The following is a 15,100-nucleotide window of genomic DNA, read 5'->3' on the forward strand; positions in this document are numbered from 1 at the left end:
GTGCACTTGGTGGGCAAGTGTCTTGTGGAAGAAGAAATGATATCCTGTTGACTTTGTCAGGGGCAAACCTTTTTGCCCTTTGGCCCCTAGACAACCTACCACTCTCCCCTTTCTTTAAATCCACCGGTCTCATCATCCAATCAGTGCAATCGCAGCATGTCCTCACTTCCTGGGCTGATGAGAAGTTTCTGGGATGCCATTTGTTAGCATCATCCATGCTCATGAGGAGTCTTGGTAGACAGTCTTTTCTTATCAAACTGTGGCAGTTTGATCTTCCATTTGTCCCCCTTTGGTCTGCTGTGATGGAGATAGCTGCTCTATTTGTCCTTGAAGACTTGCCATAGACACAATGATTTCCATGGGTTTTACAAGGACAAAGTCTGTAGTTCTCAGTTCCAGTATTTAAAAGTCCCAAAATGGAAGTGTGTTCGTTCATGCAAAGGAACCGACCCTTCTAAAAGTACAGCCGAAAGAAACTGCTACTAGCCTTCCTTTCCATCCACATAAACGGCACCTTTCATCGGACCGCAGAAGAAAGGTGGGAATTAACATGGAGCTGGCTGAGTTTGAGATGAGCTGATATATATCTATTGCCCCAAAATCCCCCCTTTCCACCTTTTTCTTTATTGTTCTTAAGAAAGAAATTAAAACTTGTAGCCGTATCAGTAAAGCCTATGCAATGCCACCCAATATTTTGTTTTCAGCGTTATTTTCATATTTTTCCTTTCATGTATATCAACCCCTTTCAACCCCTTGATACACTTTAGTGGAGATAAATGAGAGGGAGGTGGATGACTGTTTCGGGGGATTATTGCTTTACAGTTGCATATTTGTTTGTCATCCCCCACTTTTGTATTTTGGGTAAACCTCTGATGCATTCTTTAGTTATTAAGAACAGACCCACTGGAATCTGGTACCAAACGACCCACAAAAACGCTGTGGCAGCTTGGGCACATAAAAGTCAAGCAAGTTAGGGGAATAGAGAAGATAGTATAAGCGTATAATGTTACTTTTTTTTTAACCGTAACGATTACGGAAATCTGTGAAATAGCGGCTTGGTATTAGCATAACAGAGCGCATGGACCTGAAGCTATAGTCCAACGACGCTAACACGCTTCACTCTATTGTCATTCAATTTTGCCTCCAGGCTAACACCTTTCAGCGTGTGCATGCAGGACTATTATGGACAAAATTGGGACTTTGGAGATTCAACAGCTTATCGAAAATTGTTTTCAGCACTATTCTAGCCATTCCAATTTGGGTACGAAATCCGGGAAATAGTAGATCAATTTTTTATGCATCGATGAGCCAGTGTGTATAAATTCCTGGTACTTTTTAGTAGGTAAGAGGGTGTGTGTGTGCGTGTGCACTTGTGTGTACATAACTTTCACCACGTGCAAAAGGTTTTGTAAAAGTCATATATATTACTACTAAAGTTGTATAAAGACGAATCATATATGTCGTTGGGTATGCCCTATTAATGGCACATAAACCGCTGACAATATCAATAGAAAATGTATGCGTGAAATGCCTTTGGTTTGAAAGAGGCATCCAGTCATAGGTGAATAGATATATAAACCTGTAGCTATAGGACAGATTTATACTACAAATGAATGTTATAATTTTCTGTGTACACCTGTTGAGTTTTATATTAGTTTTATACAGAACATATGGACAGGACAGAAACAGCCTGAGAACAAGCAAGTTAGGGAGGAGAGAGGAGGTGAAGGAGGAGGCGAGAGAGAGAGAGAGAGAGAGAGAGAGAGAAAGAGAGAGAAAGAGAGAAAGATGAGAGATGTAGGGTGGAGAGGAAGGGAGAGGTGGAGAGAGGCAGGGTATGAAGGGTGCGAGAAAGAGACAGGGGGAGAGAGAGGCAGGGTATAAAGAGAGGGAGAGTGACTAAATGGCGTGTGACTGATAAACGGGGGTGTTTGATTATCTTCCCGCCACCTGTCCAGCCATATGCACTGCTGTTGTCTGGGTTACCGTAACAACCAAACAGGAATGCCACCGATGTCGGGGGGGGGGGGGGGATATACACCCAAGCAGACAGGAGGAGTTTGGGATTTTAAAATATGTATAGTAAAGGTCCCGGTGCTGTAAAAACATCCTCAAATGCCTGGGTTTTTAAACCGTGTGACATACAGACGGCGAGACCAGCTCCTATACCCGCAGATATTCAGAATGCTCAGGATTACTAAAAGGGCTTCTGAGGATTAGTCCACAGATTTCATGGCTGCTTTTCCCAGTTTTCAACCACTCTCCCATAACCTCACCATTTTTACAGTGGTTGAAACAGACTCCTTGGAATCGATGATCATATGCTTCCTCTTCCCTATCTCTACTAGATTTTCTCATTCATGGTTCAATTCAGTATTTACTCAGGGTTACTCGATACAACCTATTTGTTTTTAATAAGTCATCAACATAAAGTCATAACTACTCCTGGAGAGCTGTGGCCCGACAGAAAGAATGTTGCATTGTGATTGGACAGTCAACAGTTGGTGTTGAGTGGTAACAACGTTTTGACGTGTGCCACTCTACATGCTGTCATAAACAAACAGTTCTACAGACTCGTCTCCATGGCAACAGCACATGCCATACGTAGCATGGTGGTTCTCAGTGTATCACACACACCAGTCTCATCCCCCCACCCCCCCACCCCAAAGCACAAACACACACATGCACACACACGTACACACATGCGCGCGCACACACACGCACACACACGCGCGCGCACACACACACACACACACACACACACACACACACACAAACTGTCCTCTGGCTGGGAAAGACAGTGACCTTGCCGTGACTTCTGGAATTTATCCTACAGGCGTCAGCATGACTATTACACTGTTGATGATCGGTTGGCTTTCCCCATGGAACTCCGCCCCCTCTCACCACACCCCCTGCAACATCTGTACTAGGCTAACGGGAATATGTGTGCTTTGTTTGTGTGTGTGAGTGTATTTGTCTGCATTTATTTGTGTCTTTCTTTGATTCTTTGCATGTTTATGCCTGCGGGAGACATTGACTATAACAATCCCTCCCTGCACATGCTGCATACACACACACACACACACACACACACACACACACACACACACACACACACACACACACACACACACACATTACCCACTACCCATACTAACTCTCGCTTTATCCATCCCTTATTTTCTCTCTCTCTCTCTCTCTCTCTCTCTCTCTCTCTCTCTCTCTCCCTCCCTCTCTCTCTCTCCCTCTCTCTCTCTCTCTCTCTCTCTCTCTCTCTCTCTCTCTCTGGGACATCTCAACACAGTGGTGTTGTCACTGCTTACGGGGGGTATGACTGAGGCCAACCCCCCCCCCATACTGCTTCTCTGAGGCGCGCACAACCCCTCCGCACCACACACACACAGACGCACGTATTATGTGTGTTTTTCTGTGTTTGTATGTGTGTGTGTGTGTGTGTTTGAGTGTGTGTATGTGCATGTGTGTTTGTGTGTTTATATGTGTATGTGTGTGTGTGTGTGTATCCATGCGTGGCGGTCTGTGTGTGTGCATGCTTTTGTATGCATAACTATACATGCTTTAGAGTGTTAGCATGCATGTGTGTATGTGTGTGTGTCAGTATTGCTTCTACAACACATAGTGTAATTAGATGGAAGAGCCACTCTGAGAGCTTCAGAAATAGGTGGAGGGACCTTCTCTTAAAAGACAGTATGCAAGGACATTGCCATCCTACCAACCAAACATACACAAACAAAATGGCTTTCTTGTGGCCCCTGAGTCGCTTTCAATGGAAGTATAACCCCCCCACACACTTTCTCGCCTCCAAACATCTCCAACATAAAGGCGCAATGGCACTCAGTGTCAATGTCTTCCCATGTTGGTAACGTTCCACTTGGCTCCAACCTCCTGATACTGCCAGGGTGTCAATGTAAAAAAACAAATTCCACTTCAACTTCACAGCATCTTCCAACAATGCTAGTCAAGAGACCCTCTGAATTGAATGTCCTCCTCCTCAATATCAGTCTTTATCCGTTCATCCTTCGGTTGTTCTATCCATCTACCACTGTTCCTTCTTTCCATCCATCCGTTGTCCTCCACACGTGCTGTCAGTTCCATCACCACCATCACCCCCTGATTGCGACCAGTTTGTTTTGGGTTGAGTCCAGGGGGCGCACTGGTTGGGTTTTAGCGGTGGTGGTGGTGGTTGGTCTTGGCAAGGAAAGCGCTGGGTTTGGGGTTCAGACGGTGACCTCAGTCTTGCTGTTGGTGGGCAGCCCCTTGTGCTTGGGGTGCACGTGGGGCGAGTGTCCATACACCAGTGGCTGGGTGAAGAGCTCGGGAAGGGTCTCGATGCTGAACTGCCTCTTGTTGGAGTACAGCTGCCGCCGGCTCTGCTGCTGCTGCTGCTGCTGCTGCTGCTGTTGATGGAGTTGATGCTGTTGATGCTGCTGCTGCTGCTGATGCTGTTGATGCTGCTGCTGCTGCTGATGCTGTTGATGTTGCTGATGCTGCTGCTGCTGCTGATGCTGTTGATGGAGTTGCTGGAGCTGCAGCTGGGGGAGAGAGCGAGAGAGGGTAGAGATAGAGACACAGACATAGAGAGAGAGAAATCGAAGGAAAGACAGGGAGAGAGTGACAGGCAGAGAGATAAGAGATAGAGAGAGAGAGAGAGAGAGAGAGAGAGAGAGAGACAGGGAGAGAATGAGTTACATTACATTACATTACATTTTTTTACATTTGACCCTCAACCATTCCGTTCTTCCAGTTAAGGAAACTGAGAGAGAAAAAGGTAGGGGGGAGGGATAGAGATAGAAAGAGAGAAGGAAATGGAGAGCGAGAGAGAGACAGAGAGACAGAGAGACATTTTACTTGCTTTGGCAATGTTAACATGTTTCCCATGACTTTGAATTTAATTAAATTGAAGAGAGAGAAGGGGAAGAGAGAGTGGTTCATTTGTAGAATGTTTTAAAGGCATCAAAAAAGCTTCCTAAGAAGAATCAAAATCCTCCTAAAAGAAATGTGTAAGCGTGGAAAGCAGAGGAAGAAGGGAAGAGGTAGAAGGGGAACTCACAGGCTTAATATTTTAAATAAAACATTTTGAGATTTGCCTTTCATGTCTTTTAACCTAGATTTAAAAAACTACTCAAGCCTCGAGTTGTTCCGGCTGTATGCAGTGTAATCGCTAAATAAGGCACCGGGAGAACAAACTTCCAACATTCAGAACATTCGGATGGTAGGGGTGCACCAGATTATATGAGCATGTGTATTACTTGTGCTGAATCTCATATTGTTTAGGGCAGGCTGTTGTGAATCAGTCCAGAAACAGACTTTGTCTGAAAACACATAATATCTTGAATGCAACTATTATGTTAATAAACAACTACACATTCTCACATTGTACATTTATTCTGATAGCTATCTCTACAGTTGTTTGTTTAATTTTATTTTGGTAATCCACTTTTGAATGCATGCTTGACCGCTTGACTGTGAAATAACTAAAAATATATGTAGAAGTCAAGTTACCTTTGAGCAACAGCCATTAAGGGCCTACCTGAGAGTTGAGAAGGTGATGTTGCTGATGCTGGTGCATCTGATGGTGCTGCTGCTGGGCCATCAGCCCTGCCGGCAGGCCCATGTGGATCTGTCCCGGGTGTGGTGACGAGCTGCCGGGGTGGCTCTTACTGGGGTCCCAGGCTTTGAAGGCCGAGCTGGAGGTGAGCGGGTGCGTGTTGGTCTTGGCGATCTTGGGCTTGGGGATCTGCGAGGCGTTGGCCAGGGTGAGGGCCAGGGGCGCGTGGATGTCCGGCGGCGGGAGGAAGGGCTTGTCCTTGGGGTGGAAGGAGACAGGCTGGAAGGAGGGCGGGGACTGGCGGTGGCCATAGTCCACCATGGGGTAGCTCTTGTAGTAGTCCCGGCCCACCGAAGTGTCTGGGAGGGAGGGATGGAGGGAGGGAGACACAGGGAGGAAGGGTATGTGGGGGGGAGTTGAGGGTATGGGTGGCGTGGATGATGAGTGTGCGTGTGTTTGCATGTGTGTGTGTGTGTGTGAGGTGAAGTAGCATAGGGAGTGGGTTGGGGTATGGAAGGAGTGTTGACAACGGAAACATAATTAAATGACACTATTAGGAGGATCAAAGAGGGACATTAAACAATAAGCAGGGGTCTTTAACATCTTGGATCATAGCGTGAATATGAACGAGCGTCGGTAGTGAAATAGCCGCCGCAACATCTGTGCTACTGTTGACCTATCATGCTCTGATGCCGTCCTGATATTTACACATCTCTTCCTCACTTAATTGTTAATTAGCCAGTGTGTGTGTGTATATGGTTGTGTATATATACGTGCATGTTTGATTGTGTGTGTGTCTGCCTGTGAACTTGAGAGGTGTGTGTGTGTGTTAATTTTTACTGTGTGTGTGTAAGACACTAATCCATGTACAAATGCATGCCTGTGGCCATCAATGACATAAGATAACCTGTAGCATCCACCTGCTTTGAACCACCTAACGGAATGAGTCAGGTAAACCAATACATCTTGAAAGCCAGAGAGGAGGCACCCCAGGGGTGAATGAGAATGAGTGTGTGTGTGTGTGTGTGTGTGTGTGTGTGTGTGTGTGTGTGTGTATTTGTGTGTGTGTGTGTGTGTGTGTGTGTGTGTGTGTGTGTGCGTGTACACCGGCAGCACAACAAGAACAGCCTGAAGCTCCACATTCAGAGAAAACACAATCATCAAGAACAGGGAGAGACAACGACATCAAGGCAAGTTTAAAAACAAACGACTTCAACACATGGTCAATATGAGTATAGCGCACATGAGGGCAGGAATATGTAAGGAAAGAGAGAGCTGCAAAGAGATATATAGAGACAGCGAGAGGCAGAGGGAGATTGATGGAGGGAGAGAAAGAGAGAGAGAGAGAGAGAGAGAGAGAGAGAGAGAGAGAGAGAGAGAGGGAGAGGGAGAGATAGACAGGGAGACAGATAGATAGATATGGCTAGGTGGATAGATAGATGATTACATATATAGATGGACGGGTGGATAGATCAATAGATGGATAGGTAGATAGATAGAGAATGACAGTGACAAACAGGGAAAAAGAGGAGACTCTGTCTGCATAAATGGACCATTTATATATCAGTGTCATGACTTGTTACATGAATTATGGATATTGCAGAGAATACGAAAAGTGAGCAAAGACTGAAAGCTGGAAATCATCCCACTGGAGAGTATTAGATGGGTGAGCATATTTTCCCTTCCAAACACAAGCCTTTTGTTTAAATAGAAATCCTCTCTTAGGGATTTTTGGTCAATTTTAGGACTATTTTAGCAGTTACTAATTAAAAATCTTTTATATATTTTTTTCTTCTCCTTTTAGCTCTTAGTAATCTGCATTCTATTTTATCCCTGTTTAAAATCATATGCAACGGGAGAGATATTAACATGTCTGTGAGAACATACTGCACTATGGAGCAAGGGAATAAACATAAATTAGCACACACTGACTGAGTCACATATAAGTCGGCTGTCAATGTCACTGATTACACAAACACACACACACACACACACACAGGCACAACTCCCCCCCACACAAACATATACACACAAAATATTTGTGTAGAGACAGGTCACGATGAATCCTATGCGCACACACATACTCACATTTATGCATGCCTACACCCAGACACAAACTGCTACATCTCATGGCCATCACCCCCCCCGGCCCGAAGACACTGCAACCTTGTTTGTTTACTCCTTTAAGCCCACCACACACACACACACACACACACACACACACACACACACACACACACACACATAGAAAACATACAGACACACGCACTGTGTCCCACACAAATAAAAACTGAAACTCATGAGCACCCATTTATTTCCATTGTTTGAATCGTAAAAATATTCTTGGACCAATGAAAGAAAAGAGGTGCTCTAAGACTAACAAACATTTGTAGAAAGAATCACAGATACACAACAGTCTAATTTAGTCTGGGAAAGTCAGATCTTCAGTTTATAATGTGTTCTTGTATGAAACCTTTGGCAATACTGTGCGGTAGGATGACACACGCATACATATACACACACAGACATGCAGGCACACAAACCCACACAAACACACCCACATAAACACACACAGGAAGTGGGCTGGTGAGAGGGCATATGTCCAGGCCGGCAGGAGCAGTAGACAGCAGGAGTCCACCACGAGGCCATTAGCTGGCCTCTGCCCCGGTTTCACAGCCTCTACACCCCGAACAGCATGGCAGGAACCCAGCCAATCACAGTTGCTCACTAAGTATTATGACCAAATCCAACGCTGGTTGGATTTGGTCTACCACTAGCTAGGAGCTACGAAGAAAATCCTAGGACTCGCAACTGACAAATCAAATGAAGGTTTACAAATTGAACTTCATCATTATAGTTTATACAGGTGCTCCTCTGATTGATCCATGCTCCAAGAAGTTCAACTACCCTGAAGCAAGATACACCAAGATTCTGAACAATTTCAATATGCCAAACCCTTTAGAGCTATTGTGGAATCGTTTCAGCTGGGCGTTTTCCTGGCTGTAGCTTTCTTGTTTTCCAATTCAATGTATTATATTATTATATTGTATTATATCATAGTCATTTAATTCTTTCATTATTAATTAAACAACCGAATGTAATGTTTTCAGAGAGACAAGTTCAATCAGTGCTTGAAACCTAATCACGTAGTCTTAGGTTTTAATTATAAGTTATGTAATTTCCCATTTACGACTTCATTATGTTTCCTATAACGGAAACCTTTTTAAAAATGAAATCTCCCCCCCCCCCCCCCACACACACACACACACACAAACACACGCACACACAATTTCCCTATGGTTTGAAATCACGGTTTAGTTATACTATAATATCTAACCGATATTTGGTATTGTAGTATAGTAACACTGTGAAGATGAGTGGCTAAGTGGGGCATAAAAATACTTCACAATGACTCAGTTGTCATCTCGGCTGGTTGAATCTGGCACAGGTCGGACCAGGATTTGCCAGGACTATAGCCGGTCCAGACCATAGTGTGTCCTCGCCTTGACTTTGTCCTCACCCAGTTGGGGTCCTCACTACCATGGTGTGCTGCCATGGAGTGTGTGTGTGTGTGTGTGCGCGTGTGCATGTGCGTGCGTGCGTGTGTGCGTGTGTGTGTGTGTGTGTGTGTATGCACTAGCAGTAAGGGTTCAGGTGTTGGCATATGGCAGTAATATTAGATGATTATTTTTTGGGGATAGCAAGAGGGCAGCTTGTGGATTGATGCAAAGGGGGACTCAACATTTCTGTGAAGAAGAATATTTTGCCTAAAATAATGACAAAAAGGACATAAAGACAACTTGAAAGAAAAGCACCAAAACAAGTTAATGAAATAAATGTTACAGTTTGAATAATCTATGCTTGCTTGAAATGTATGTGTGTGTGTTTGTTTGTTGGTGTGTGAACTTTTTGGGTTTAACTGCCACCTGTACTCCTTGTGTGTGTGTGTGTGTGTGTGTGTGTGTGTGTGTGTGTGTGTGTGTGTGTGTGTGTGTGTGTGTGTGTGTGTGTGTGTGTGTGTGTGTGTGTGTGTGTGTGTGTGTGTGTGTGTGTGTGTGTGTGAGTGTGTGCTGCAAGGGAGACATTTATAAGACAGAGACACAAAGATAGAGAACTAGAGAGAAAGGGAGCAAATGATCAAGTGATATAGTACAGCGTGCTCTCTCCTCGACTTTTATTTATTTAAAGGTTCTGCGATGGCTTTCAGAAAAGTGGGACTCTTACAAGAATAAAGACCACAAATCCTCTCATCTGAGCTCTAGTGCTTCAACACAATGACCTCTTTGCTGCCCTCTGGGAGTGAGTGTGTCTGACTTTGGAAGAAAAAGTCAGAGAAACTCAAACATCATTTGTGACTAAGGTTCCTACTTGCTCAGCTGTTTCTCCAGCTCATCGGCTTCACAGCCATTTGTTCATCTGCTGCGTTGCTATTTAGTTCACTTATCTTGCCATTACTGTCTGTAAGATAGTTTAGTGCACTTGCTGTTAAGCTATTGAGGGAGCCGGCTTTTTAACTAGTTTAGGTTGTTTGTTGATTAGCTAGTTTAGTTAGCTTGATGTTTTGCCTTTTTATTATGCTAGTTAGGGCAGCTAGTTATTTAGCGTATTAAGGCAAATTAGTTAAGCTAATTTAGTTACTATTCAGCTCCACACGGCAAATTTGTAGGCTCTTTTAGAATCAATCCCATCAAAGCCCTTCAGAGAAGGAAAGATAGTGTGGATAAGACAAACTGTACATTCAGGCTTCTATGATCAAAAGAGCACAAGTACTATGATTAAAAGAGTACATGTTTGCATGTCATGTCTCATCAGCATAGCTGCAACCTTCTCTGTCTTCAGTTCTAAGATCACAGACAGTATAGTAAGGAGGAGGATGTGTCTGTATAGGCTATATTTATTACACAGCTTTGTTGATTACTCAATTTGATTGCTCAATGAAGGCATTGCAGGGTCTGTTTTATCTGATTATACAACAGTTATTGCCGACCAAGTAATTTGATTGGACGAGAGGCATTCAACGAGTGCTGAAATAGAGTATAACAGCAGGTGGACTTTCATTATAGCTACATGTATCACTCCGCTCTACAGTTGTTTATGTGAACCATTATATTCATTAACGATCGTAAGCTGTTCAAAATCACACATGACACCAAAGTTACTGTCAACAGACTCCTTTTTGACCGGTTGCAAAATATAAGGAAACATACAAATACAAAGTAGCTTGCATGGAATACTGTGTAGACCTAGACAAAGTAGAAAGTTAGTGTTCAGAAAATGTTTATGAGTTGAGGATATTCTGTATAACAGCAAACTCTAATTTGATATTGCTTAAAGAGCAGACTGCTGCTATGAATAACAGACCGTTGCTATGGACAATACTTAGAACTATATATATTCGAAGGATATTTTTTTACTCTAAGCAATACAAATATTTTTCTAATCAATGTTAACATTTGTTTGCTATATTTTGATTAAAATGATTGATTTCTTTAATAAGTAGCCATGTAGGAAACACTATAATGTTCATTGACATTCATTGTCATTATTGCAAAATAATGACAAGCTCGCCATACAAATTCTCATACGTATGATTGTTTTTGTATGTTTGTGTGCCTTCATGTGCATCACGTCTCTGTGTGTGTGTGTGTGTGTGTGTGTGTGTGTGTGTGTGTGTGTGTGTGTGTGTGTTGTGTGTGTGCATGTCCGTCCGCATTGCAGCCTCAGGGCAGGAACCAGTGTGTTTGACCGTCTGCTGTTCAGACATGTTCTGTCAGTCTGCACCGAGTCACTTGTGACCCATTAAAAGTGTGGTGCTCATGTGTGTGTTTGGCCTCATTATAATAGGCTGTCATGTTTTTGTCATATTCAAACATATGTGTCAGGCCACAGTGTCAAGTTAACGGTGTAGTTTACGACTTAAAACAGAAACAGTTTGGATGGGAACCGTTGACCTGAGCAAAAACAATTGATCTCTAGCTTGAACTTGTACAGCATTATGGCTAAACCTATATTTGCCATATGCCAGAATTAACAGTACTTATGTGAAAAACACAGTTTGTTTTGGGTGTTCCACCAGGGACAGTAGCAATCGGGAAGAAAATTGCCCTTTGAATTGAACACCATTTACTTGGTACGCGTGTTTTGTTTTCACTCAGTATAAGCATCTGTTTTCAGATAGCTGTTATATTGATTTGCAGTGCAAGCCGATCAATGACAGCTATAAATTGCCAGGGACAATGATATTATGACCGCTGCTTTCACTTCAGGAACTGGGTGTTATTTCTGCAACTTAAATATAATATAATAAGCAATTCTAAAGTGGTTAATACAACCACCTCCAGAGCCATTCAGTTTCCTCTAAAAGTTATGACTGGAAGTAGCCAGTATTTCAACTTAAATCAAACTGACGATGAGTCCACACTTAAGTTAAAAATATATAAATTAATAAATAACTCTACAAGCTTTGAATTCCATTAACCATCTTTAACCGACTATTTGTTTCCAAAGCAATGCATTTTTTGGATGTAGATAAAGTCCCATCTTGCAAAAGGAAACCTACTGATAGATCATTTATAGGTTGAAGAGACATTGGCTCGGAGTCAAATTAAAACAGTGTGAATTCTGCGTGCTAAAGGCAGATGACTATCAATACCAGTGTGTTGAGCAGTTGAAAGCATTTTTAGAGTTTCAATCAGGGATCAACGTAAGTTGGTTCATTATCCTCAGTTAGCACAGCTGAACGGACTAATTGAGCAGAGAAATTGCCCTTTGCACAATTCACACACGCAGACAGGCACGCACACACAACAGCTAATGTCATTGTATGTGACATGAGGATATGAAATTTAATACTCTCTATCAAAAGACAAATTAAAATTGAATGGAGTAGGAAATGTAAATCAAAATCTGCCACGAAAAATAAATCAAAGACTGAACTGTTTGTTTGTATCTGTCTTTTTAAGGTTATCATGTGTTCCTAATCAGAGTGAAAGACCTCTGAAAATGAAAAACTGGTCCTGGCACAGTATGCCAGGATTTAGGGTTCAATTCCACTGGGACCTACCAATGCTAACAAGGAATAAACTAACGAGAATATGCTTTGGCAAAAAGCTCCCGCCAAATCGCATATGTAATATATATATATAAATATATATTCTACCAACAACATGGAGAGGTATTCCTTGTAAACCAAAATGCTAAGATAGACCAATGGGTTGTTTTCCCATTTCATTTTTTCCGTTATTCTTATTTATCCATTAAGCTCTTGTATAATTCAGTTGGTTTTAAATGGATGCAAGCGGTGACATTATAAATCCAAGGCAGCACTCTCTGAATGGGAACAATATCTCAAAATTGTTGGGTGAATGTGGGAGTGCTGCCTCCATCACAAAGCCATTAACTAAATGGCTCTGAGCTGAGCGCGACTGCAGCAATATATAAGCAAGGGTGCGTACTATTTTCATTTTTTTGTCACTGGTTGGGATGAAAATGTGTCAGGACAGAGACATTTTCTGCATATGGGACAGATCTCTTTGTCCCCACGACCTGTCATCCGTGAGCAACAATGCCCCAGCTCCTACCTTATCCTTATGTATATGTATCTGCAATTCTATCAGATGAATTTGGGTACTGCAATGATTGTTGCACTTTCAGGGCTATGTCTTTATTGTTGAATGCCCTTATTGTAAGTCGCTTTGGACAAAAGCATTAGCTAACTAAATGTTATTGAATGTAATATGGTTTTAAGGATGCTTTGGATAACGTTGAATGAATTGTAAATTGGTATGTTATGTGTCTGTCATACACCACAACCCTGTCAAGAGGTCCAAATTCTCACTGTGATCATTGCTCATTCTGATCACAACATGCATGGCCCATGTCCAACCTCTGGTGTGTGCTTAACAGCCCAGCATTGGCCCAACTTCGTGGTGCAAAGGATCATGGGACAGCTTGCATTAGTGCGTAGACATGCGGCACCACAAAATAGGTGGGAGTTGATTTATTTAGCTTTATGCAAAGGGCTGCTTGGTGCGGTTATGCATTTTAACAATCCACATTAACGTGTTGAGTTTAATTTTCGTTAATTAAGCGCATCCAATCGGCAACGTTCTGAACTCCCACAAACAGAAGCTAGAGAGGCTGCAGTGTGTGTGTGTGTGTGTTGTCCACTCACCCACAGCCTTGAGGGACGTGTACTTGTTGAAGCCGATGCCCAGGTTGTTGTGGGGATGGGACAGCGCCATGGCAGGACCCAGAGGGGGCAGAGCTGCATTGTTCAGGTGGTTATGATCTGAGAGAGAGACATAGAGGGGCAGTGGGGAGAGAGAAAGAGAGGGAGAGAGGGAGAGGGGAGAGAGGGAGAGAGAGAGAGAGGAGAGAGAGAGAGAGAGAGAGAGAGAGAGAGAGAGAGAGAGAGAGAGAGGGAGAGGGGAGAGAGGGAGAGAGGAGAGGGAGTGTAGGAAGCAGAGGGGGGAGGGTAAGAGAGAGAAAGAAAATGATTTTATTTACCAAAGGTGAACTAGGCACATATATACAATACTATGACCAACATTGACATGTATATAGCAGACATTAAAATACAGTTTAAAAACACATGATGGACTTACAACATTGGATGATGTTGTGGCAACAGCTTAAAAATGACAAAATCTGACATTTGAACATTTCCATAGACATGGACTCATGTATTAAAAGTGATACCTGTATGATACACTGTCTCCAAGGTAGTGATGTCACGCAAACCCCCCCCCACACACACACACACACACACACACACACACACACACACACACACACACACACACACACACACACACACACACACACACACACACACACACACACACACATACACACACTTATCAGGTCTCACATATGATATGCGGCTGTGCATATGGCCGCGAGCGTGCACGTATGCACTGAGCACAGCTCTCTAATGTATAATTCCAAGCAGGAAATGTGCTGCGGGCCTCTCGAAAAAGAAGGGCACAGATGCTGGAAGCATGTCTTGTATAAGATATTTATCACCCTCTCAAATGGGAGATCAGTCAAACATCACCAGCGTATTAAGAAGGTACGTATGAATATTTAAAGGCTCGATGCAGAGGTTGATGTCTACCATTTCTCGGTCGCAAATGAATTGCAAATTCACAACAATGCCTTTTCCATGTTCACTTCTTGTTCTCTCTGGTATCTGGTAGAGTCCCAAATGAGTAGGGATTAACAGGAGAGGGCAAGGGTTCAACTCGTGTTCATTTCCGATGCAACACCATGGGTCTATTGGTGTCCTTTCGACACCAAACAGATACAAGTATTGTATATGATCATACCATTGGACCTACTAGCTCTTTGGATGACTCTTCCCAGTGTGCGCAGAGAACTGGGAACAGTCGCCTTGGGCAAGCCAATTAAACCACAAACGCTGTCTTAAATGTATGGTTTTGCAACCGAACAACAATAAATAGTTTACATCTTGCGTACACCTTGCACCCACCAAGGTGAGAAAGAGCATTGTTAATACTTGTTTGTGTTGGT

General features: G+C 43.1%; 1 protein-coding gene across 1 annotated transcript in view; it reads right to left on the reverse strand.

Moving 5' to 3' along the window:
* Positions 1–4,235: 4,235 nt before the first annotated feature.
* The window catches only part of LOC307082982 (protein shisa-9), a gene marked incomplete at both ends in the record, with an annotated part of 83,955 nt that continues 73,090 nt past the window's right edge, over positions 4,236–15,100 (reverse strand). The window contains 3 exons of the mRNA XM_079746745.1: positions 4,236–4,550; positions 5,549–5,925; positions 13,740–13,856. Coding sequence (XP_079602871.1) covers positions 4,236–4,550; positions 5,549–5,925; positions 13,740–13,856 — 809 coding nt within the window. The remainder of the gene's footprint in view (positions 4,551–5,548; positions 5,926–13,739; positions 13,857–15,100) is intronic.

Source organism: Pollachius pollachius, assembly GCF_949987615.1.
Source record: "Pollachius pollachius genome assembly, chromosome: 11".
NCBI lineage: Eukaryota > Metazoa > Chordata > Actinopteri > Gadiformes > Gadidae > Pollachius > Pollachius pollachius.